Genomic DNA, 25711 nt, shown 5'->3' on the forward strand with positions numbered 1-25711 from the left:
AATAAACTTGCCCCTCACTTGATATATTCCAGAGAGCAGACATCCTGCAGATAACTCTCAGTTAAATGGAATCTGTCACTGTCGCCTTCCTCTTTAAACTGATTTCCCACTAAGAACCAACAAAGTTTGGGTGGCCTTGATGGCTAACAAAAAAGTGTGGTCACTTACACATGTCCCAACCTTTGTAGGACAAATAGAAATGCTCCATAGCATCTAAGGAACAGGAAAAAACTGAGTGATCTGTTATGCAACAAGCAGTGAGATAAACTTTGTATTTCCCCCTTCTCTTCTTCCAGCTCAAAATGAGTGAGATGCAGTAAGATACAGTTGGGTTATCTTTAAGAAGCTATGTGGCAAATCAGAGCCGAGAAAGAGACCCCCTGCCTTGCATTTTTCATAAGCTCTTGCTTTTTCAATGCAACTGGTTGGCAGAATCTTCCTCTAACTCAATTTATATATATATATATATATTTAAAGATGATGCTTCATTTGTATGTTCTGCAGCATAAATGAATGGTAGCAGTAATGATGGTGAGGAGCATCTTTAAGAAAGTTTAATTTCACACGCTATTCTTTAATTTTCTCAGGCACCCTTGCTCATTGTTCATCTGATTTCAGTGCTAGAAAGGCAAAGGAGCAGGCCCTGTTAAAGCTCAAAGTTTTTTTTTTTTTAAGGGAACGCTGCGTCTGAAAACAGGATTGGAATAACCATATGCATGTGTTCAAAACTGAAACATGATCTTAAGAGGAAGTAGGAAGCTGAAGGGGTCTTCTCAGTATTTCCTGCTTCCCTTTCACTTATTTTATACAAGTGAGAGCCCATAAGCAGAAAATGAGGTAGAACTCCTGCAATGCACTGTACATCATTAAAATGCATGGTGCATCCCTTTATATCCCATGAGCATAAAAGGAATGCTCAGGAGATATCAAGGAATTGCATCCATATTATCACAAACAGAAGAGGGTGTTATTATATTTAAAGCAAGAAAAACACTAGCTGTATATTGTAATCCTGTATATTAACAAGGCCAAGGATTTTTCCAGTGTGACATTCAAACATTTTTGAAGCACATTTGGGTTCTAGATCCTTTTCCTTACCTGTTCTCCACAAGGAAGTCGATGACACACTTCTTCAAACAGTACAGATGAGCATCCATCAAACCTGTCCTAATGTGAATTCGTGAATGCCTGGAGGGAAATAACAGAATGAAGTCACTTAGCTCTGCATTCCAGAGTTACTTTAAGAGCTCCACTTTAACATTTCTTGATGGTAAAATTTTACAAGGGCCATCTGTGTTCCCAAACCTTTGCTATGGGATTAGTGGAGAGGTGAATTGTGATGGCTCCCATGACTTTAATTTGTCATCCAAACACACACCTGCTTATCCAGTTTGTCACTGATCCCATTCTGTAAGTACATCAGGCTCTAATCCATGAAAACTGATGTTACATTAAATCTATGCCACAAATTCTTCTGCAGAGACTTCTGATTTAGGTTTGGTATCAAAGGGAAAGACTGATATGAACTACAGCAACAATTTAAACTAGAAATACCAATATTGCCTGATATTATTTCTACAAACTATTTGCAATGTTTCTTTTGTAAGATTTTCTTCTGCTTCCATACAAATACATTTTTTTTTCAAATAAATGTTACCAGTTTAATTTGTTTATTTCTTTCTTTTTGGAAAATACAACAGAACGTGACATTTACAGAATATTATTTCAGTAACAACAAATATTTCTAACCATGAAAGGTATAGCTTCCTATTGGTTGTTTCCACTGAGTTATTTTCTAAAGTTGAATGTATGAATTTTAGAGAAAGCTTTAGGAATTTTGATATCATGTATTTTGTCCCTACAGATAAGTGTGTTCAACTTGTAGCTTATTTAGTAACAGGAAATGTAATTTTCCTTCTTTCTTTTTCTTTCTTTTTCCTTTCTTTTCAATCTTTTCTTTTCTTTCTTTTCTTCTTTCTTCTTTCTTTTTTTCTTTCATTTATTTGTATATGTATTGTTGGCTGTTTTTAACTGTTAAAATTAATAAATTGTTTTATTAAAAAATAAGATAGATTTTTTTAAAAAAACCCAATACCTCCCTATTCTTTTAATCAGTCTTACCCAAACTAATGTTATTATATTAGGAAAGCACGAAGTTGGAGAAAGCTACTTTTAATCTCCTAAGAAAACTAATGAAAGGAAAAGAGAAATCCAACCTTTTTGGATGCAACTTAAGATTTGTTTATGGGAATTCTAAACATTGGTTCTAAGCATATAATATCTCTAAATAAAGAATGTATGGTAGAGCTTGCTTAATTTCACTAATTGTGACTTCTAAATGAAGTGATTGTTAGGTGGAACATCACATGGCGGCACTACTTAGCAATAGCAGTTTCAGTAGTTCTGGTTGTGGTGGTTATGGAAGGACTGTTCCATCATTAGGTAAGGGCCAAACCCTTCTCCTGCCTTGCTGCTTCAGTACTCCTAACCGCCTAACCCTCTTCTATTTCTGCCCTTTTGGCTGCCCTACACCATCTTTTCCCCTACGAGATGACAAAGGTCAGCTAGGGCCAGTAAGAGGAGGTGGGGTAAGAGGCCAGGGCAGTCAAAAAGGACAAAGATGGGGGAGAGATAAGCGGGTTGGTGGGTGGGGAGTTGAAATGCCTCCGTGGATGTAAATGATAGCAGGCTGCAAAGAACTCACATTTTGACCTCATGACTGCAGGAGCGCTGCAATAACTGTAACTTTGAGAACCGGACATAACTACCATGCCTTCAGCACCACCATAATATCGTAATATTAATTACGATATGAATAGCTCGTAAACAAGAAATATCCGTACTCGTTTTTTCAGAATAGAACAATTCAAAATTGAAAATTCACCAAAGATCTTGTAGGTATTTAGTTGTAGGAGAGCAACTGGAGCTTTAGAAAGTAAGTCTACCTTTTAGAGTTACTGACTCAAAGAGATTAGAATGGAATGAGAAGTGCCTCTTCAAAACTGGAGAAACATTTTCAGACCAGATGATCTCTTTAACTTCTTTGAACATATACAGTATCTTATTTTTTCCATTAAACCCTCTGTAGTTTAGTAATTCTAATGTACAGAAAGAGATATTCAAAAATAATAAACCCACAAAAATACTTGTACTGACATTCATAGACTGCTATCAAAAGACCCCAAAGAGGGCACATTGCATCATTCTCAGCTAGAGTTGGAAGTGGCCGTAGATTTAAAAAAACCTATTTCCTACCATGTACCCTACCTGTCGCCACAAAAAATGTTGCCTGCCTTTGCAGAATACCAATAGCAACACACTTAAATAGCTATTGCAGATTTGATCCTACTGTAATTCTGTCATTTACATCCCTGATCAAAGATGAAAGATCCAATATGCACAAGTATATGGATATATCATCAGAAGCAAGCCCTTTACATTTTAAGGGGATTTTCATCCTAATAGGCATGATAATTATCTAGAGGTATTGTTGAGCACAACAACACTTACTAATTTGTAAGTGTGTTGAAGAATGTTCCACAAATCAAGTCTCCTCCATTACCTTCAATGATAGGAAAGCTCTGTATGTTCCTTCCATAACAAATGCAAAGTTCATGAAGCAAGTAATTTTTTTTGAATTTTAATTTATTTATTATCTGCTCTAACAATTTATAAATCAGTGTCTGTATAACACCTATTTGTTTAGTCACGTATAGCAGCCACTGCCTTTGAAAAAGCCCTTAGAAAATTCAACTCTTTCTCTATCTTTCTTAATTGGAAAAGACATGCTACATTCTGAAATTCTCATTTGTTTGTATCCAAATCCAGGGCAACTGCAGTTCACATTCAACAACAAAAGCCCCATATGCATTCCATGATAAGCACAAAGCAGGAAACACCCCCTTCATCTGGGCTTGTACACCACAAAAAATAATTGGGTTTTTGTTTATATCTGAGTTTTAAGAGAGCAATTCCAGAAACTACAAGTTCTTACATGTTAATATTGATTTAATTATCCTGCACATTTTTGTGTGTTAAAAAGACCTCCAACACATTTATTAAAATGGAGTCATAAATGTTAACTGCTTGCTCAACTACTTAAAGATGACCAAGAGAGAAGATATTTCAAATCATTTGAAAACTTTTTACAAGTAAATGCAACATGTTTTAAGTGAGTTCAGTCTGCATTTAATTAAAGAAATTATCCAGACAGTCAGTCAGATCATACAAATATTGCAACCATGCCAACAATCAAATACAAATTAAAGTTATGAAAGAATTCTAGAAATACAAACCCTGCAGCACTCCAGCTCTATTCCTGGCAATGAGAACCAACTTCCATGTTAAAACAAATCTAGTCACCAACAGGATTTTAAAATAATGCCCCATTTAAGCAAAAGTGGCTTCACCCATTTGGAGGCTAAATTAAGATTAAATTTGCAATTTAACAAATAAATACTAATTGAACAATATTAAAATATTCACAATTATTCTTTAAATGTTTATTTGCTTAGTTGTTACCCAGATCAGTTATAGATACATTATCATAAAGCATAAAATATAAGGCAACAAGATGCCTAAATTTAATAGATTAATAGAAAATTCTTTCAGAAAAAGTCATGTTCACGTGGCTACCGATTATGATTTAATAAAGTATGAATGAGCAATATACTGATACAGGCAATCTGTTCATTCACCTTACTCCTCATTTTCTACAAGTGACTAAGGGTTGATCTACATGACTAGGCTACCATGTTAAATGCTTCTTGAGAGCAGGAATATACAATAACAACCGTTACTCAACCCAGCCCCCTGCATCCAATGTAGTGTTTTAGGATTTCTACCATTATAAGCAGCGTGTCCAATTTCCCTTCTGTGTACCTTTATTACAATTCATTACTGTGTGCTGTGGTAGGAATGCCCCCTATCATTCAGTTACTGGTTGAGCTACCTTCTAGGCCCGTGATGGCGAACCTATGGCACCAGAGGTGATATTCAGCAGGTTCTGACTAGTTCTGGAGAACCGGTAGTGGAATTTTTGAGTAGTTCAGAGAATCGGCAATACCACCTCTGACTGGATATTTTACAGTATCCTTTCCCTGCCAGGCCCACCAAGCACGCCCACAGAACCGGTAGTAAAAAAATTTGAATCCCACCACTGTATGTCACATGTGCCGCAAGTTCTGCCAGCACGTGAGTGGTTGCCCCAGATCAGGTCCATTGCGCATGCATGCGCATGCCTCCCGCCAGTCAGCTGATTGTTGGTTATCTGCTGCGCATGCGGTGGTGCACGTGTGTAGGAGACATGCATGCATGCACAGAGGTGCACAGCGCACTGGGGGGTTACGCGCAAATGCGCAGAGGCATGCAATGTGTGTGGGGTCACGCATGCATGTGCAGAGGCACGCAGGGGGATTGCGCACGCATGCGCAGGGGGGGTCGCACACGCATTGCATTATGGATGCAGGCACATATGCACACATTCAGCACGTAAGGACGAAAAAATTAGCCATCACTGTTCTAGGCCAAGGAACAGAAAAAATGAATGGTAAAAGGGTGTTTTTTTATTTTTATTTTTCTCAGTCCATGGATTGGTGTGCAGTTTGAGGCAGAGCCAATACAGAAAGGTCCATAGAAAAGAAAAGGTCTGTCGATGGAATCCACATGTTCTCTCCTCAAAGACTTACTCATGGAAAGAAAAACCACTGTTGCTTCATTTCCTGATATGGTCCATAGCAGTTTTTAAAAAACCAAAAAACAGAGGCGGCCACTAATTGGAGGCCACAGTCCAGAGAAAATACCAGGCCTTTATGATGGTCAAAGCAGAGGAAGTAGTTGAAATCTGGGACAGGTTTCTTAAACCAATTTTATTTCTGGGAATCAAGCAGCTTAAGAATGCAGTGTGTGAAAAAGCCCTGAGCAAATATGAAAACAAGACTGGCAAAGTCCTAACTGAAAGTTTACAAGGGATTCTGCCCAATTTCATACAGTATTCATTACTGGCTAGTTTAGGTATAATAAACCACTCTCTCAAGTTTAACAGCCAAAGATTATACAGTACTTCCCTAATTGCCTTATCCTGTTATACAGACCAAGAACAAATGAACCCATTCATTAGTATATTGCTTAAATTTCAGTTTACTAAATTGAACTTTATGACTTAAAATCATATGTGAATATCACTAAGGTTTCTTAGTTATTTTCTCTTATATACCTTTTGCATGGCATACACTTAGAGATTAGGTTTTAAGCTGTTTTGAAGTCCATGCATGTGGCCGTGGACAGCTAGTAATGCAACTTCCACAAGATCATAAATTAACTATATTATATATTTTATATATGGCCCAAAACAATTCCTCTTCATTCAGTGTGGCCCAGACAAGTCATGAGGTTGGACACCCATGACTTTAAGTCTTAAGGTCCAAATTATGGCTGCCAGTTTCACTGAGCTAACTAGAAAAATATTTGGGGGCATTGTCCCGAGGCTGAAGAGCAAGTATACAAGGAAGATGAGAAAATCACTGATAGAAAGTGGTCTTTTGAATCTAATTTTATTTAATGGTCTCGCGCGCGCCAGCCAGCCAGCCAGCCTGCCTGCCTGCCTAATCTAATCTAATCTAATCTAATCTAATCTAATCTAATCTAATCTAATCTAATCTAATCTAATCTAACCTAGCTACAGAAGCAAGATAAAAACGTTTAAATGTGTTTAACTAGCCACTTAAATATTCAAAAAGGATAAAAGTTACCGTAGGGGACTCACTTGTTTAGGTTTCAAGATTCTGTAATTCATGGTGCTATTTTGTTTGAAAAATGCATCATAAAATGACAATCAGCTGAAACTGAAACAATGTTTTTTTCTTTATCAACAGGACTGTTGGTAACAGGAGCAATTTAGAGAACAATGTCATGAAGCCAAGACACCCACTGAAATTCTGCTATCCAAAGGACATAGCAAGGAAGTCTAGCACTGAGGTGGTCTGATTGTTGAATTTACAGCTGAGGCTATTATATTATAGACATCTCTGTTACAGTACATACCAGATAATCGGCCATTTTTATAAATATTATAATCTGTATATTGTAACTTTCTGCAAAACATTCGTGCCTACTTTTGATTGTTTCTGTTTTTATATTGTCCATGAGAAAGGAATACACTTCCTAAACTCATTGGGTTCTAGTAAATTTTATTGGAACTTGGGATTTTTATTCCTTCTTTTTCCTACCCAGGGATCCACATAACAATGGAAGCTGTCCTATACTGCGTTTTTCCATTCAGGCTCTGTAAAAACTTATTGAGAACATTTCTAATATACAAGAGTAATTCAACAGAGAATATTCATATATTGTGCTAATTATATAATAGTAGCATGAAACATGTTGGTTTAGTGGTTAAGACACCAGACTAGAAAACAGACTATGAGTTCAAGTAAACTATGACTATGAACAATATAAACAATAGACGAGAAGAAAAATCTTAAAATGAGGCAAAACTTATTTAACAATTGTCTTGCTTAGCAACAGTAATTTGGGCTCAATTATGGTTCTAGGTCAATGATTATTTATGTTGACAAAATCTTAAAAGAATGAAAGGATATATTAGTCAAGAAAGAAGAGTTGTACCAAAAGAAGCTTCATATATTTTAAGTCTAGCTTTTGTGGAGAAGGCTTTCAAAGTTATATAAATGGAGATTGAGATTTGGCAGATCTGCGAGGAAAATATCTTCAAGATCAACGTCACACTTAGAAATTTCACATCAAAAAGCAACAACATTTGCAAAGGGAAAACCTAACTTTTCTGTAGACATACTGCTGCATCTCACTAATCAAACCAGAACAAAAGAAGAGATATTCCACCACTGACAGGAAAATAAAAACATTTTACTATGAAAAGATGAAAAAGAAAAAGGAGAAATCTCTGCTTCCAACTACACATAGTTTCTTAAGGCAAATTCAGACATAAAGTATTAAACAGGATATGCTTTCTACAATTTCCAAGTTGCAACAAAACAAAACAAAAAATGTACAAATGCCTCCAGCAAAAAAGTAACTCATTTATTTTTCTCATAGCAAAAAGACTAAGTTGTTATTTCAGATGTTTCCAAAAACTGAACAAGAGAACACGAATCACCTGCACACTATTTTTTGGCACTTCTGAACATTATCTGGGACCCTCTCTGATATTGTTGAGAAGTGCCAAAAAGGAACGTGAAGTTGAGTCATTCGTTTAATTAATTTTATTGGTATCATCCAAACTGGCATTATAAATTAAGGCAGAGGTCTCCAAACTTGGCAACTTTAAGACTTGTGGACTTCAACTCCCAGAATTCTCCAGGCGAGAATTGTGGGAGTGGAAGTCCACAAGTCTTAAAATTGCTAAGTTTGGAGATCCCTGGATTAAGGACTAAAACTGTAATGGAGCGTAAGTTCACAAAACTCTTTTAACTGTAAAGCTGTGTTCAAATACTTTGCAATACAGTACATATCCACAGTATCCATGCACAATAGGTAGCAGTTAGAACCAAAGGAAGTCTTTTATTTGAGGATTAGACTTTGCTATCTTCCTCTCAGAAGGCCGCAATGTATTTTAGTTGTGTGATGAGTGAAGACAGAAAACTGCCAAAGGAAACAGGATTAAGAAGCAACATTTCTCCTTAAAATTTTTCCTAGCTTTCTTCTCCATCTCCTTTTTAGACAGCCATCAATTACACAGAATTTTTTTTTAAAAAAAATAATAAATTAGTAAATTTCAAGTTAAAACTGGTTGATATTAGAATCATTATTTAAGGATTAAAAATACCTTATAAAATGATGAACTATGAATGCTGGAGTGTGTTACATAGGCTGAATTTCTGAGTTAATATTTTTGTGATAAAAGAAGGTATCTTTCATACAGGTGTAGTTTCAAAAGAGTAAGGTTGTTTTTTTTAACCGAACTCTCACTTTTGTTTATGTTATATTATTTTTGTAACAAGATGAGCCATGCAGCTGTAAGATTCATGCTCACCTTTCAAAAGGCCTATTTCATTTTCAATATCCTTTAATAACTACTAACTTAGGACTTCATTATCAAGGAATAAGATACATCACAAAAAGAAGCTGGGATAGAAAATAAGAGCAGAGCATTAGGAAGCATTATAATTTTTGTGCAGATGATGCATTTTCCCATTTTGCAAGTATATTTGCAAAGCGTTTCCCAAAACAAAAATACCCCCATATCTCAAATACTCACATTTTCATTAAGAATACTTAGAATAAAGAGAGGACCAAAAGCAATGTTAAAGCATAGAAATAAAATAATTTTGACACAACTGCAACTCAAGCACTCTTATAAGGATAAGAATGCTGCTGAATGGAGGAACAAACCATTATTCTTTCAATAGAGTCTGGTACAGCTAAATATGTGCTCACAGATTCTTCTTCCTGAAAAGCTTTAAAAATTCAATAGCTTTTTGGCCTGGGAAAGAGATGTTCACTGAAATCCTAAAGCATGGATCAAGCATGGAACACTACATTTACCTGAAGAACAATATTTTCAAGTGCTCTTATAAACAAAGACTGTGGGAAGAAAGAAGTCTGAAGAGACCCTGTTCTCAGGGTTGTTAGAGTGGCTTAAGCAAATTATATCTCATGGCCACTATTTAGGGGCAATTCTTCAGCCATAGTCCAAACCCCTACAATGCAAAAATGGGGAAAAAATTATGTCCTTCCAAAAGAACAGAAAACTTGCCAAAAGCCCTTTTTCACAAATGGTTTTCATAAGAGTGCATACAAAAAATGGCATTTCACCTAGATTCTAGATGAAAATTACCAAATATTATTTACTACTTAATACAATTCTACTCTGGTTGAGATACAGTGCTTCAAATAGGAAACTCGTTTTCAACAACTTCCCGTTTATTCGACCATCCTGAACATCTAGACTTCTGGAACAAAAGCTCAGCAAATTGACTGGTGGTCTTTAAACTTCTGCATTAATAATTTCTAAAGCACTATGGAACATATTGCTATCTTTATCCTTTAAGTTTTGATAATGCCAGTTGCAAGCACATTTTTACAATATTTATCCCTTTGCATTGTTACAATAATTCATATAAAGTAGCCATCCCTCCCTGCACAACATCTCCATCAAGAGAGAGTATCAAATTGACAAAAAAGGATGTAGTACATATTGGATATGTTGTATGACATAACATAACATAGGAAATCCTGCCTAGTTTCTAACTTTTCTACCATATCATTAAGCAGCTATATGAAGCCACAAGGAAGGGTATGGGTTCTAAGCTATAGTATCCTGATACTACCTAGCTGTATTTTGGCTTTCCTGAAAGCTTACTAGTAACTCAGTGTTGAATAACTAGTAATTGCTCAAATAGTTTTACTTAAGTTATTTGTCCAGAATCAATTCATCATATCACTTGGGCCCAGACTGTTTATGCCAGTACAATTTGCCTTGCATTCTTACTGTAGATCTTAGCAATGGTGGGATTCAACCGGTGTAACAACTGGTTCACTGAGTGCGTGCTTTGCCCGCTCCAAATGTGCACTGCACCTATACGTGGTTCCTTTGAAAATAGCTCTAAACTTACCTTCAATTGCAGCCCTGGTGGGTAAAACAGCTGAGGTACTGCAATCCACTCTGCCACGCCTATCAGCTGCGCTTCAGACAAAGGAAATATAGGACAGACTAGTGCAGGGGCAGGTGGGCGGGGCCAACTGATCGTTGGAACTACCGGTTCATCCGAACCAGTCCATACCAGCTGAATCCCACCCCTGGATCTTAGACATATTTTGCAGATACTTCTACAAAAGTTAATTCTACTTTTTTTCATGGCAGGATCCAATCTATGCAACAGTTTGCTACTAGAGCCACCCCTTCCTTGTTTTCTGTTTGTTTGTTTTTCTTTTTATCATTCAGAAGAACTTAAAGTGTTTAATAAATGCATTTCTTTTTTAGCATTAGTTTAGATAGATTTCTTCCAATGTGCACTAACAATGAACAGAACACACATTATATTCCTAATAGTTTATAGTAAATAATCTGAAATACAACTTCTTGAAGTAATTTCATACATCTAGCTATCCCTGACTTTTTCCTCCTTTCTTTCCTCTGTAAGAATATAAATTCCATGAATATAGAATTTATTACAATTTTTATAAAGCATCCTGTATAACAATTGTGTTACCTACAAACACATTCATAGAGGGTTTTTTTACACACAGCTTTACTCGAAGTGCAAGCAAACAATACAACCAGAAGCTGCAGTATCATGGCTATGATCCAATAAGGATAAACCGCAACCAGGAATGCAGCCAAAATTCCTTCCTCCCTTTCCCCAACCTCTTTTCTTTTTAACTTTTTTGAAGTTGCTTAACAAAATAGGTGCCCTGAAAATCTTTGCCTATTTTACTTCTTCTTTTGACCAAACTCAAAATATGCTTTTATAATTGGCAGATTGCTACATGAAATATTGACAATTTCTTCCTTTTCTCATCCTGAATTATCTAATTTTAAACTTGTTAAGTTAAACTGGTGTTATATTATATACCAGCATGCAATTGTTCACTTAGCCCATTTTTTTGCTATCAAATGTGTGGTATCAATCCAGACCGGGATTACCATTATTCTTCCCTTTCCTCTTCTCTACCATTGATCGATGGTTTTCTGATATTTCTTTCCAATATGAAGCTTTTCTTTCTTTTAAACAATAATGCAGGAGGAGGTAAATTTCAGAAAGCAGCAAGTTGAGAGTAGGGAAATATTTACCTCATAATTTCTCTTATCTGAATCTAGGAACACATGCTGCCTTTGTCACTTTAAAAGGTAGAGACTGCTGTATGCTCTAAATAAAAGTTTTCAACTTTGAGCGGTTTGTAGGCAATTTAAAATTAAATGAGTGCTCTTACAAAATTACTGCCACGAGGAAGGAGAATAAGGTCTAGGTTGGGATTAGATTCATTCATAAAATAGCTGCCAGCTGGTAGCAATCACAAAATACATTCAGGAGAAGGCAAACTGGGGAGGAACCTCCTGCCATTTTTGCTACCCTCTTTATATGTTCTCAGCTACCCTTAGCTTACCACGTTCTGGGCAGGTGAGCATATTTCCAATAAAGCTTTGTGTTGCCATCACTCAGCATTTCTAAATTCTAAGAACACCTATGGGACCTGAGACATTTGTAGCATGGCTGATTTCTACTTCACTGTTCCTACAAAATGAAAACATTTTAAAATAATTAAGTCAGCCAATCAAATGCTCTGAGGCTTAATTTTGTCCTCGGATTCCTTTAAAATAAAGAACAAAGAAAATATTATCTTCCATACAGGTAGTCCTTGACTTATAATTACAATTAGGACCAGAATCTCAGTTGTTGAGTGAAGTGGTTGTTAAACAAGATACCCACATGACCACTTCATTCAATGACCACAATCCTGGTTCTCCCAGTTGCAGTTGTTAAATGACTGTGTGGGTGACTTAAATGGATAGAGCAAAATAGTTGGGCAAGATTTGGCGTGGGTCGTCGAACCGGTCATAACTTCTGGCTGGCCATGCCCCCATCCCGGTCGCCCCTCACCTCCCAGTCACTCCTTATTGCACATGCACAACATCGCATACAAGCCTGACATCACTGTGTTCTTCCCTGCCCAGTCACTCCTCAAAGTATTTCTTTTCCACTCCTGACAATCAGCTGTTCCTATGATCAGCTGTGCCAGGATTCCCCTCGCTGTCTTACTGCTTCACCCAGGAGTCTTCCCTGAGGCCCACGAAGGCAAAAAATGGAGGGGGGCGCAGAACCTCCCCATGCCCATTTTTTTTTCCTTTCTGGGTCCCAGGGAAGCCTTCTGGGAACAAAAACGCCCCCCCCAAGGAGGCTTCTCTGAGGCCCAAGAGGCCCCAGAATGGAGTGCAGGGGGGTGCTGCATGCCCACCCTCTGCTCGGTATTTTTTCCTTTCTGAGCTCCAGGGAAGCCTTCCGGGAGCAAAAATGCCCCCCAGGAGGCTTGCCTGAGGCCCAGAAGGTCCCCCAAAGTGGGGGAGGAGGGTTTGCTACAAAAAAGCCATGCCTACCCAGTCACATGATCACACTCACCTAGCCACAGCCACCTAGCCACACCCACAGAACTGGTAATAAAATAATTTGAATCCTACTACTGATGGAAGGAGACTCCTGCAGTAGAGTGCAGGAACAGAGCTTGGATCTTCAGGATTCTCCATTTATTCAGCCCAGTGCTGGAGTTCCTCTCCCCTCGATGAGCAGACAGAAACTCCTGTGCTGGGCTGGAAAAATGAAGCTCAGATCTTCATGATCGTTGCTTTGTTTGTCCAGCCTAGCGCAGAATTTCCTCTCCCCTCCAAGCATGGAACGGAACTCCAAAGCGGTGCTGGAGAAACAAAGCTTGGATCGTCATGATCCCTGCTTCGTTTTTCAAGCTCAGTGCAGAGATCCCCAACGACTTCCTGGGAAAGCCAGCAGAGAAGATCACAATTGGCAATCTCATGTTTTTGAGACACTTGGCACTGGTCGTAAATGGGAACAGATTGTCAAGCAATCAAATCATGATCGTGTAACTAGGGGTGTGTGTTTGTGTGTGTGTTACACTTCACCATGGCTGGAACTCTGTACGTACCATAAAGCAACCTTTCTGAGCCGCCATAACTTCAAACGATCCTTAATGACTGGTCATAAGTCAAGAACTACCTACACAGCCAATCAGTAATTGCTACAGCAATTCTCTTTGCCTACAAACTCGAAAAATTACAGTTCAGAAGACCATTCTCCCTTAGGTGACTTCCCAATTGGCCTATTACTTTGTAGTCTCATTCCTGCTGGTATTTGTTTTTTTCAGCTTCCTTAGCCAAATTGCACCACTGTGAATGTGCTGGTTATGCATTGTTAACTCAGCAGCCAATGCAGTAAGTGTAGCAAATTGTCATTATGTAACTCCAATTAGTTCAATCAGTACCAAATGTAACTACAATTCTGAAAACACATTCACTTATATATCTTTTTAGAAAGCATATTTCTTCGAACTAAAAGATAGGGTTGATATAAGAGCTCTTTCAAGCTAGCATTTCTTGATGTACGACAAATCAATTAAACAATTCCCATAGCTATTTCCAGATAGAAAATCCTCTATTACTGCCCCTTGTTAAAGATTTGACTAGACAGTTTAAAATAAAAAGCTACAAAAGACTTGGGCTTTTTTTATCACCGATTGACCAATGCCTCATGTTACTCTTGCAGTGCTTTATGTAATATTTTCTCTCTCTTTTGCTTCTTTACATTTGCTAATATATTTACAACCCAGACTGGGGTGTTAACTAACTGCTGCATTCCAGTCTGGTTTGCGTCATGGAGTTCCACAACTATTGATGAGTAACATATGTCTAACATGTGGCCAAAAAACTCTGGACTGTGTTCAAATAGGCATGGATAACTCACTGACCTTAGACTCAGTCTTCTATGCCACCTGAACAACACAGTAAAATGATTCTATGAAGCTAAACAAGTTAGGAATTGTCCACTGAGAAAGATCCTATAAACATTCAAAAGACAAGGACATTACCTCTTTTATGGTCTGGTACTAATGTGTTGGATTACACTTTCGTGGTCTATTGTCATGCTGGTTGGGAAAGATGAATTTAAATATAGCTAGATGGTACAAAATGGAGGACGGTTAATTTATATAAATTTATATGTGCAGACACATACTGAGCTTTGACAAAGTAATCTGAAAAGAGCAATTAGATTCACTAACTATTTTTTTGCTTCTGAACTGAAATTCTAATGTAAATCCCCTCCCCCAAAAGGAGCAAAGTAGATTATAATTAAAAACCTACATATTTTTAAGAAATAGAAATGCCCACTCAGAAAATTTGATTTTATCTTATCTTTGAAAGATAAGAGAGAGAGAAGCTGAAAATATAGGAATGGATGCACCAAAAGGTCAGTCTCTCCAACTGCCCTATAAGGAGCCAGAGCTCTTTACCTTTGAAATCCAAAACCATATAGTTTTATAATCTATCATTGACAAAATGTTGTAAAACGAAGTAAATATAGCATGCTTCTCATCTCATAATAATAAGCAGGTAAGCCAGAACAGAAAAAGTTCAAATTCAGTGACTAGTCTAGCTTGGAGGATTGTTTTATTGAATGTGTACCCACAGAAAAGCAACGGAAGCATCTAGAACAGTGTTTCCCAACCTTGGCAACTTGAAGAAATGTGGACTTAACTCCCAGAATTCTCCAGCCAAAGTTGCCAAGGTTGAGAAACGCTGATCTAGAACATAATTTGTAGACTCTGAAGTACTTTCCTACCACAAAGAATACTCAGCGTGTATGTGGCATTATTGCATGTCATATTTTTCCTCAGAAGAATCTACCCAACATCAATTTTTTCAGCTTTGGATGATAACATGGTTCACTAAGCCTCTAATTCCTTAAAAACTATGTGGCTAATTTAAATTTTCAATTGCTTTTTATATATAGCAGTTTAATCTATTACAGTGAGTTTCTAGCTTATCCCAGATTTCTGCTAAGGTTTTGCATTCATGCAAACCTAGAAGTCTGTGTTAAAAGAAATTATTGTAGCATTTATTAATTATTCCTTTGTTAGAGTATCAATAAAAAGAATTATTATAGGATTCAGTGGACCTTCTGCTTCAGGTTCTTTGGTTACCGGTATATGGGGTTTTACAAGTATGCGTGCGTAAACAGCCATCATTTAAATATGTTTAGACAGCGTCCTGCAGTTCATACATGATGAACACAAGAGGTCTTTGGCCTCTAGTGTGATCACTTTTACTGGATCTAAATCTATACAATAATTTTCCATTACTTTTATTCATGCCTTGGAACTCTCTCTTTTTCACTCTCTTCTATCCCACCTCAACCTAAAGAGTCTCGTCAGTTCTAACAACTTGCAAGTATTTCCTGAGCTCTTAATAGTGTGCAATTAAAACGTAACATTAAAACAACAGATTTTCAAGTGCAATATTTCTTTTTCATTTGTCAACCCCAACAACCCTGCATTATGAATATAGGAAGTTTTCAACCTACAACCACAACTGAGCCCTACATTTCTACTGCTAAACAAGACAGTTGTTAAGTGAGTTTCATCCTGTTTTATGGTCTTTCTTATCACAATTGTTAAATGAATTGCTTCAGTCATTAAATTAGTTAAGTGAATTTGGCTTGCCCATTGACTTTGCTTGTCATAAGGTTGCAAAAGGTGATCACATGACACCAGGACACTATATCCGTCATAAATATGAGCCAGTTGTCAAGCGTCCAAATTTTCATCTGACCATGGAAATACTGCAACAACTGTAAATGTAAAAAATGCTTAAAAATTGCGGTTGTAACTTTGTATGGTCAGTAAATGAATGGTTGTAAGTTGAGAATTGCCTGTATACTAGCGGTAGAGTAAGTGATAGACTCAAAAGATTTTGAGTCAAATCATCCCTCAGTTGAGATGTTCCTTGGGCAACTTTGCTTGGTCAATCATTATCTTTCAGCCCAACTTATTATGTATAACTCTCGAGTTAATGAATTATATTTGTCAAGATCCTTGACAAATGACTATTTAAAGAACAAAGATGTATCAGGGGAAGACAAAGCAATTAAAACTGCAATAATGTTCATTCCGTTCTATTTTTGACGCCTGTATTTCAGTCATCTAAGCCAAAGATGTGCAACTGTTTTGGGGATGAGAACTGCCCTGGGCCCTTGAATAGCATCTCAGGCTCTATATTCCACACAGTAGGAAATGTGGTGAGACATCAGTGAGGCCAGGACACAAACTGAAGTTGATTTCCTTTAATTTTAAATAATTGAATTAATTTAAATGCAATTCATATGATCACGTGTTTAATATTTTTCACTCTTACTTTAAAAAGTTAAAAATCTGGGAAGGCCTCTAAGGGATCACATTCAAGGTTTTCAGGAAGGTATACGACGTTTGGATCTCAAATTGGAAATCTCTGTTCTAAGGCCTAGTCCATAGCAAGAATCCAGAAACAGGCTTTCCAGCTAGTTTCCCATTTGAGTACCATATTTAGGAGCATAAGCTAGAGACAACATAGGTAGACAACAAATACGGCTTGGCTCACTTTAAATTTCATATCCACTCAAGGGAAAAGACATATAGCACATCATGTTACACCTCACTTTTTTTTTTGTTCAGTGCAATGCAAACGAATGTAAAATTCAAAGATTAATTGATTGTAAAAATAAATTTGTAGTTCTTCGCAAGCAAGGCTTTTTCATGGCAGTTTCCTCAGTATATTATTGTGGTTATCTGAAGTCAAGAGCATGTAAAGGCATGTGCATGTGGACATTTGCACAAGCATTGTATAGGCAGCAATCAATTTTATTCAGAGGAGTTCTCTCTTCATATTTTGGGATAACAGCTAAACTTTACCTACAAAAGTAGGGAAAAATCAACTGACTCTTACAAAAAGAATATTCTCTTAGCTTCTTAATATGCCGTTCTCACTAGGTAGCCCTTTTCTAATCATGGTGATTTACAATGCCTTGGAGGTAACTATAAAAAGCTCAACACTGACATATAATCCCTAATTAACCTGAAATATGTACTAACTTTATAGGAGGTATGCAATGTTCAGGAATTATACTGTAAAAAGTATAATAGAGATTCATAGAAACAATTTCACGAGAATACCACACTAACAAAGATTATTGTATTAGTATAGGATCCATTCCTTCTTGTTGTTTAAATTAACCTCCACTGTAAATAACAAAAATGACATAACTTTGTATTCTCTTAATATTTTAGAGCTGCCTAATACATTTCTGTGCCTGAACAATTCTTTTAATGATTCATCTCTGCACTTAAATAAGCTTTTCCTCCCACAAAAGGAATTTTAAAGAGGACTAAGTAAAACCACAATATCCTTTTCATACATAAATGGGTTAGGTCTTTTGAATAGAGACTGTATTGTCGCTTCAAAGCCATTCTTGCCATTACATTTGTATAGGAGGTATTCCTTTTTGTATGAGGTAATGAGTAGGCTTGATTGTGGCTGTGATTTAGTGCATCCTCTTTGGAACAGCGCTGCACCTGCATTTAGAGAGATGGGACACCCACGAAGGTGGATGGTTTATTGGGGGCAGCTCATCCTCCAACAACCCACAGCATTTTAAGGGGAAATAATCCAAATTTAGACCTGCTCTAACAGGTGTCTTTTAGAATACTTTTTTAAACAAATGTGTGTGTGTATGTGCGTATACACACACACACACACACACATATTGTGAGGCAAACAATTATTTGCTTGTAGTACTCACTCCATGAAAAGAAGTATATTAGCTCCACCACCACCTTTGAAGATGGGAGATAGAGAAAGGGCAATAGAATTATCATTATTTTTCAATGCTGTGGCTTGCCAAATGCTTAGAAAGATAGAGCTTAGTGAAGTGAGACTTCAAAGTACATACCAAATGCCCAGATAGAAACATCTATCCTTAGGATAACACAAAGATGGAAAATCTATGCCTCTCTAGAAACACTGCCTATAGTGAGTGATGCTATGAATTATAGTTCAGCAAAATTTGAAAAGACACAGATTTCCTATCCTGGTTTAACATAAAGATAATTCAACATTTCTTCATTTGGCATAAAATATGACAATGTTTGGATTATCGCAGCTAACATTTGAAACCTGGCAAATGATGATGGAAATGAACAAATCCAGTGGAAATACAAAATCCACTTTTCTTATAGCACTTATTCCTATACTAGCAGTCTTCCTCAACTTGGCAAATCCCACATATATTTTGCAAGCTCTACATATATTTCCCATTCTCAGAATTCCCACATCTACTGCTGAAAATTATGGGAGCTAAAATCCACATATCTAAAGAATATCCAATTTGGGAAAAGCTATCTCCAAAACTGAATTTTTATTTGACTTTGGTAGATGCATGCATTTGAATGGTCTTTGGTTACCATGATACTAATAGCTTTATTGGTCAATGAAAGAGCTGACTGTATCTTCCTAGGCATTTCAACTATGAGTTTAAGAAAACACTTGCATTTTTTTCAGAACCAAATATAAAAAGTTAATTATTTCCTTAAGCAGATTCAACTCCTGATGTTTGTACATTCATGTAGTTCACAGCAGTAGAAAAGTATTACATAAAGGCAATTAAACTTAGTTTCAGAAGCTAAACATTTTTGGATTATAGTGATAAATAATATTTCAAACTGAATTAAGATTATCTAGTAAGGGCTGATAGCCCAATTAATTAGGTTTTAAAATGAAACAAAATTGTTACTATTTGAATATAAACAATTTTCTTCCCTGTGTAATATAAGATCTAATTCAATGTAAGATACAGCTCCTTGCTAAGAGTCTACTAGGAATGGGCAGGCAATAAATATGGTGAAAGGAAGGAAAGAATTTGTTATTACCCAAACCTGTACACTTCAAAATTTAATTATCCTAATCTCTTATCTCCAAATGATTTCTAGAAATCATTTAGAATCATTCATTTTTTATGAACCAATTCCTACAGTAAAATAATTTTGAAAAGTCTGGTTCCATATTACTGTTCTAACAATTTAAAGTAATATAAAACAAAGGGTCCCCCCCCCCCACCCCCAAGTAGTGATGCTTAATTTTATTCTACAGGGTAGCTCGATTTGATCTACTCTCTGTTTGTTTAGCAGCATTATGGTAATTTTTTAAATCCGTCATTTGGGAAGTTTTGATAAGCAGCGTAAAGAATCATTCAACATGTTTTATTCATTTTAGCTATATAGCCTGTTTCTTACTATTCCTCTTAGTTATTTTATTGCTTTGTTTGCTAAAAACCAAGTAAAGCATGTCTGAGGTATAATTAGAATTACAGAGCCCCTACACTGAAATATAGGAGCAGAAAGACTGTTATTTTTGAACCCTAAACTAAATCAAGTAGTTGGCTGTGTTTCTTGTTATACTTTTAATTTTAATTCTTGTAATCAAGTGGCAACTTAATGATATCACAGTGATTCAAGTTTATACTCTGGCCACCCAAGGTCAATTTAAAGTTAAGTGGCACCTAAATTGAATAAAATAGATACATAAATACATACATGTACTCCATTTATTTTAATCCTACTTGTCCACTTTATAAATCTATAATTTTATTTGTTTAGTGATTTTACTTTATGCTAGTTAATGACCATAATAGAGAATAATGATAAAGCTAATTCTGTAATTCTACTTTATTAGGTTAGAAAAGAAAATGCTTAGAAAACGTTCTTATTATTCCAATTGTCAAGGAAACTGAATTTGGAACTTCACATCTGTGTTGCACATAATCTCATTGCAAGATTAATATTCAATGTTAATTGTAATGTTAGAATATAGTCTAGTAACACCACCTTTGAAGGGAGAATTAATGCAATGCTTTTTTATAAAATGCTTCAGAGGATCAGATTTTCATACTGTGCCTTAAACCAAATTAGAAAAATAACAATAATAGATAAAATAATCAATAATATATGTATTCATATAGAAAATTCAGAAAATATTATTTTTATATTCACTTACTGAGATATTCCAGTTTGCACTTTTTCTTAGTTCCTCCTTCCCAATTTCACTTTATCAGTTTGAAAAAATGAAAATAAATGGATTCTACTGGCTTTCCATGTTAGTACTACTTGAAAAATGATGAAACAAATGGAAAGCAAAGCTAACAAAATTGCAGTAAAAGGAATGATCAGTATAGTAGCTTATCTTTTGTGGGAGACAGTTAGAGACTGTAACGTTCACCCCATGTTCTCCTGGATTAATAATAAGCTATGAACCTAGCTATAGGAAATAAATAATTAAATTGCTCAATTTCACATTGCAATTTTATGGTGCATATTATTATGAATTAGCTTTGAAAAACCCATATAACAACTATAAATACACATCATCACAAAACATCACACAAACTTAGAATCTGGGTGAAACGGAAAATTTTGAATATTCGTAGCAGCTAGCCTTCATCTCCATAATTACTTGTTTTCAGTATATCTCATAAGATTTAAACATGTTAATTTGGAAAGAGGCAAAGTCCAAAGCTTACTTTTGAAGAATAGATCTCTTAATGACAATTTCTTCATCCAAATCTGCTTCATTGGCCATGAAAAGCAACCTCTTCTCTGAGTCATCTACTCCAATGAAGTCACGCTGTTCCACTGAAATAGAAAATCATAACATAACTTCTTTACAATTCTTGTCTGTAACCTAGTAAGGGTATGGCTAGACACCTGAAACAAAGCATATACAGGCGGTCCTCGACTTATGACCACAATTGAGACTAGAACAAAGCAGTTGTTCAGTGGACCTTATTTTATGACTTTTGCCACAATTGTTAAGTGAATCACTGCAGTGAAGTGAATAATGGGTTCTTAAGTGAATCCAACTTTCCCAGTGACTTTGCTTGTTAGAAACTGGTTGGGAAGATCACAAATGGCAATCACATGGCATTGGAATGCTGCCACCATCATGGATACATGCCGGTTGCCAAGCACCTGAATTTTGATCCTATGGTGGGGGGATGCTACATTAGTCACAAGTAAAGTCAAACATCACTTTTTTCAATGTCATTGTAACTTTGAATGGTCACAAAATGAATGTTTGTAAGTTGAGGACTACCTGTATAAATGTCAACAAAGTTTGCTCATTGAACCTGAAATAATTTTCCTGAAAATTCTAGCAAGGGTGTTCCAATCAGGGAGGAATCAAAGAAACATAAAGAAGTTCCATGAAAGATCCTTTAGCTATGTGTGGCTGTAATTTGAAAGATACTTGTCTTGCCACTTTACTGCTTTATAATTTGAATTATTGAATCAGGGATAATGAAGGCATCTGGGAATAGCTGTTTTCTTCTTCTCACCAAAATTTTATTATTTTTGGCACAGCTAGCAAGTATTGAAAGACATATTGTTTCATATAATAATATTAATTAATAGCTAGACTCTTGGACTTATGTAGAAATAAAGAGTAAATTTTCTAAGACATTCTAAAATTGAGGAATCATTTCTAAAAGAGACATTGCCAAAGTTAATGAATACAAACAGGAGAACATAAGCACTGTAGCAGTAATTTTATTTAAGAAACTTATGTTTATTCTGCCTAAACAGAATAGTGATGGAACGCCACAAACAACAAATATTTTGAGTACATGAATTGTAAGGTTTACAAAGAAAGTCACCATATTGAGTATTGTTGGAAGAGAGCTGTGTTAGTCTATGGTGGCCAAAATCAGACAGAATCTGGTAGATTCTTTTTGAACTAATAATTTTTTATTAAAGGAATAATCCTTTAAGTCAAGTATAGTTTATTTTGGGGTTCTGATTGAGCAGTTTACCCGATGGTATATATCAAGCTGTTTCAATATAATTGCTAAGTAACCCAATATTTTGTGATTAGGAAAAGAATTGCTGTAAGAATCTAACAGAACAATGACAGACTCTTATATTGCATGGCAACATCATAATAGTAATTATAATAATTATATGATTATCAGGAATAGGAAGAGAAACTGCGATAACATTTCTGCTTGCAGTTTGTGAAAACTGTTACACTCTGCAGAAACTACCAAACCTTGTGAAACTACCAGGGGTTCAAATTCCAGAATAAGGCTCACTGAATTACCTAATTTTTTCTTTCCTTTTTGCCCAGGTCCAAGTTCTGTGGGTTCACAGACCTTCTTCATTAACATGGAGAGTGTGGCATCATGAGTTCGAAATAAATCTACTACTTCATGAAGAGCAACATCTGTAATTAGATCACAACTCAGCACCAACAAATCTGTCTGTCAAAACATAAAAGAAAAATATTGTTTCCTTATAAACATGTATATGCACTGTTCTGAAATATGAAGAGAGTACACCGGAGGGCTTCTCAGCAAACACTGCTAAATTTGTTAACACTCTATTATCAATCCTACAACAGCTTTTTATTATTTTATAGTTATTAATTATTTATTTCTGCCTTTTAAAGGCATTTTATGTGCTAGACATTTATTTTATTTCCTTCTTTCTTATTAAATTCATTTGCTGTGCACCTTGCTGTGGGACTATTCTGGGCAGCTTACAACAGTAGAAAATTATAAAAATGTAAATATAAAAATAGTAACACAATTGAACAATAAAAATAGATAATGAAAGTACAGCAATATGAATTTAAAAAATGGGGAAGGGGGGAGCAAGATGGGCAGCAGGGGGAGGTGGGGTCAGCTGTTTGTCCAATAGCCACCTCCAGTGTGGTATTCTTGCAATGTCTCTGCCAAAAAACCTAAATAGTACATATTACTTTAATATTTCTGTTATTGCCATATTTGGTAAGGGCTAGTGGTATTTTATTTTAATCCTCTCCTCGCCATATAATTCTGGATTGCAGAATGAGAAAAACATGCACAAGTTTATAGTGACAATCCTGAGATTTTCTTATCCAATAGCGTATTGCCTGAAATTAAGCGCACCATTTGGAAAAGGTATTCAGTCACAGAGATGTATCTATATCCAGCAAGATTAAAACAGCGCAAGAAATAGTATTCCTTGTGACAATCTATGGAAATGAACGTTGGTATCAAGAGTATTGATGTTCTTGAACTTTAGTGTTGGAAAAGATTCCAGAGAATATAGTGGACATCCTGAAAACAAACAAATGGATCACTGAAGACATCAACCCAGCCTTGTTCTCACTCAAGGCACAAATTTCCAGGCTCGAATTATCATATTTCAGAAGATGGTGACCAACAGCAAACTGGATGGCCTCATTTGCTGTATTCATGATTGCACCATTAGCGGGTCTGAAACACCAGTTAGGGGAAAACTGTCTGACCAGTTAGTGGGGAAAATCTATGTGATTGCTAACAGTCAAAACTGACTTGATGGGAAATTATTATTGTTAAACTCATGCTGAATTAAAGCTGTTGACATTTTTCATCCTCTTGTAAGGTCGACCTCTGGAATTCCCAGCAGCAACTATTTATTTATAAATACCCCAAATCCATTATGCCAACGTATGTACTTTATTTAAATTTCACTGACACAAAATTTAAGAATACATCTAGTTCAAGATAAGATTAATTCAATAAACATTATCAGTGCAAGTCCAAATTAAAGATTTGATAATTCTAAAAGATTTGTTATTAAAAGAAAATGTTACAGGCGAATATCTGGAATACTATAAAGCATAGTTCAACTTCCATTCCTGCTTTTATTTCCAAGAATGCTACTGGGTCTCATAAAGTTTCTTAGAAAATAAAAATGGAGGGCTGTTTCAGCCCCGTGCTGTCTTTGGAATAATGCCCATCTATCCAGAAAAAGAGAAGAGGGGAAGGTGAGCAGTAGGGACAGGGAACATCTTACAGAGGAAGAAGGCGGCTGATGCAATGGTGTTTTTAGAATGTCTACAAAGTAGGATGTAGCCCCCTTCTGAATGGGTCAGCCTGCCCAGGCAAAACATTATAAATATGCAAACAGCCCAAACTGGGCTTTTTTGCTCCAGCAAACTGAAATTTATAAACATATTATTTCTAACATGAAAACTATGATAGTTTTTGCACTATTGTGCCAGGAAAATATCTGAAAGATAGGGGATATTCTGTTAATATCAACATTTAGGTTTTCTTTTCTAGGAAATACATTTCTTAAAAATATTAATTAAAAAGGGGGTGAGCTCTCATTATGCACAATGAGCATGACATAAAACATTCTCTGCAAATCAGGTATCCAGGTTTCTGTCTCTGCATCACTTTTATATTAATATGTATCTTGCAAGGGCCCTTTGTACATTTACAATACTTGTAAGGGAGCAGGGAGCAGATACAATACTCTTCTAAGTGCTGATTCAACACTGTTCCCTATAGATGTAATTTCATTCTACTGTTTAAAAACCATGCTTTAGATTACTTCTCCCTACAGATTGCTAAGAGAGCCTTCGACCTGTGAGAATGACAGAAATAAGAAACTGTAACCAAAGATTTCTTGCCATTAAGCCACCTTCTTCAGTCTGATGTATAAAGTTTCAACTCCAGTAAATCTTGACTGAGGTGGCCAAGGACACATGCTGGAGAATTCTAAAGCACTTCCAAGATTAGGTCACTTAGATATGAATATATATGTTTAATAAATGTATAATTTAATACATAATAATTACTGAGACCTTAAATAAATAAATAAATAAATATGAATGAATGAATGAATGATTGATTGATGTTGGGCCAGCGTTTCTCAACTCCTATTCTATCCCACATAATAAGATGTATACTCTGAAGGGAAGGCAGAAATGAAGCTATAAGCCTTCCTAGGTAGACCAGATAGGGAACAGGACCAGTTCAGCTAGTTCTACATTCATTTATGAGGTTACATTAGCAGAACTTTGATAGCGCTAAATCTCCTGCTGTCTCTTTTACAGCCTGAGAAGTTGGACAGCTTCCTTTCTGAGTCTCTTTCTCTGCCCATTATGCAATTGTGGGCTATGCCCTCTCTCATCTGATCGTTCCCTAGGGGGCATCTTTTCCCCTTATCTCCTTAGGTCATTCCTACATACAGAAGCACACTAACCAATAAGTTCAAGACATTCAAGTGACAGCCTGGTATTTTCATTTGAGAATTTTATAGTATAGTTCCTACGGAGGGAGAGCTGGTGAGATGGATTACAGTGAAGCAGCGGGAAGAAGGGAGCACATTCCAGAAACAG

General features: G+C 36.1%; 1 protein-coding gene across 3 annotated transcripts in view; it reads right to left on the reverse strand.

Moving 5' to 3' along the window:
* EIF2B3 (eukaryotic translation initiation factor 2B subunit gamma) overlaps window positions 1–25711 on the reverse strand; it is an 89850-nt gene that overhangs the window by 47408 nt on the left and 16731 nt on the right. For all 3 annotated transcript variants that reach the window (XM_087929828.1, XM_026707212.2, XM_026707213.2), the window contains exons 4-6: window positions 22658–22817; window positions 21084–21195; window positions 1099–1188 (exon numbers count right to left, since the gene is read on the reverse strand). In XM_087929828.1, the coding sequence (XP_087785954.1) occupies window positions 1099–1188; window positions 21084–21195; window positions 22658–22817 (362 nt within the window). The remainder of the gene's footprint in view (window positions 1–1098; window positions 1189–21083; window positions 21196–22657; window positions 22818–25711) is intronic.

The sequence above is a fragment of the Pseudonaja textilis genome, chromosome 3 (genome assembly GCF_049901715.1).
Source record: "Pseudonaja textilis isolate UNSWEBS1 chromosome 3, rPseTex1.2, whole genome shotgun sequence".
Taxonomy (NCBI): Eukaryota; Metazoa; Chordata; class Lepidosauria; order Squamata; family Elapidae; genus Pseudonaja; species Pseudonaja textilis.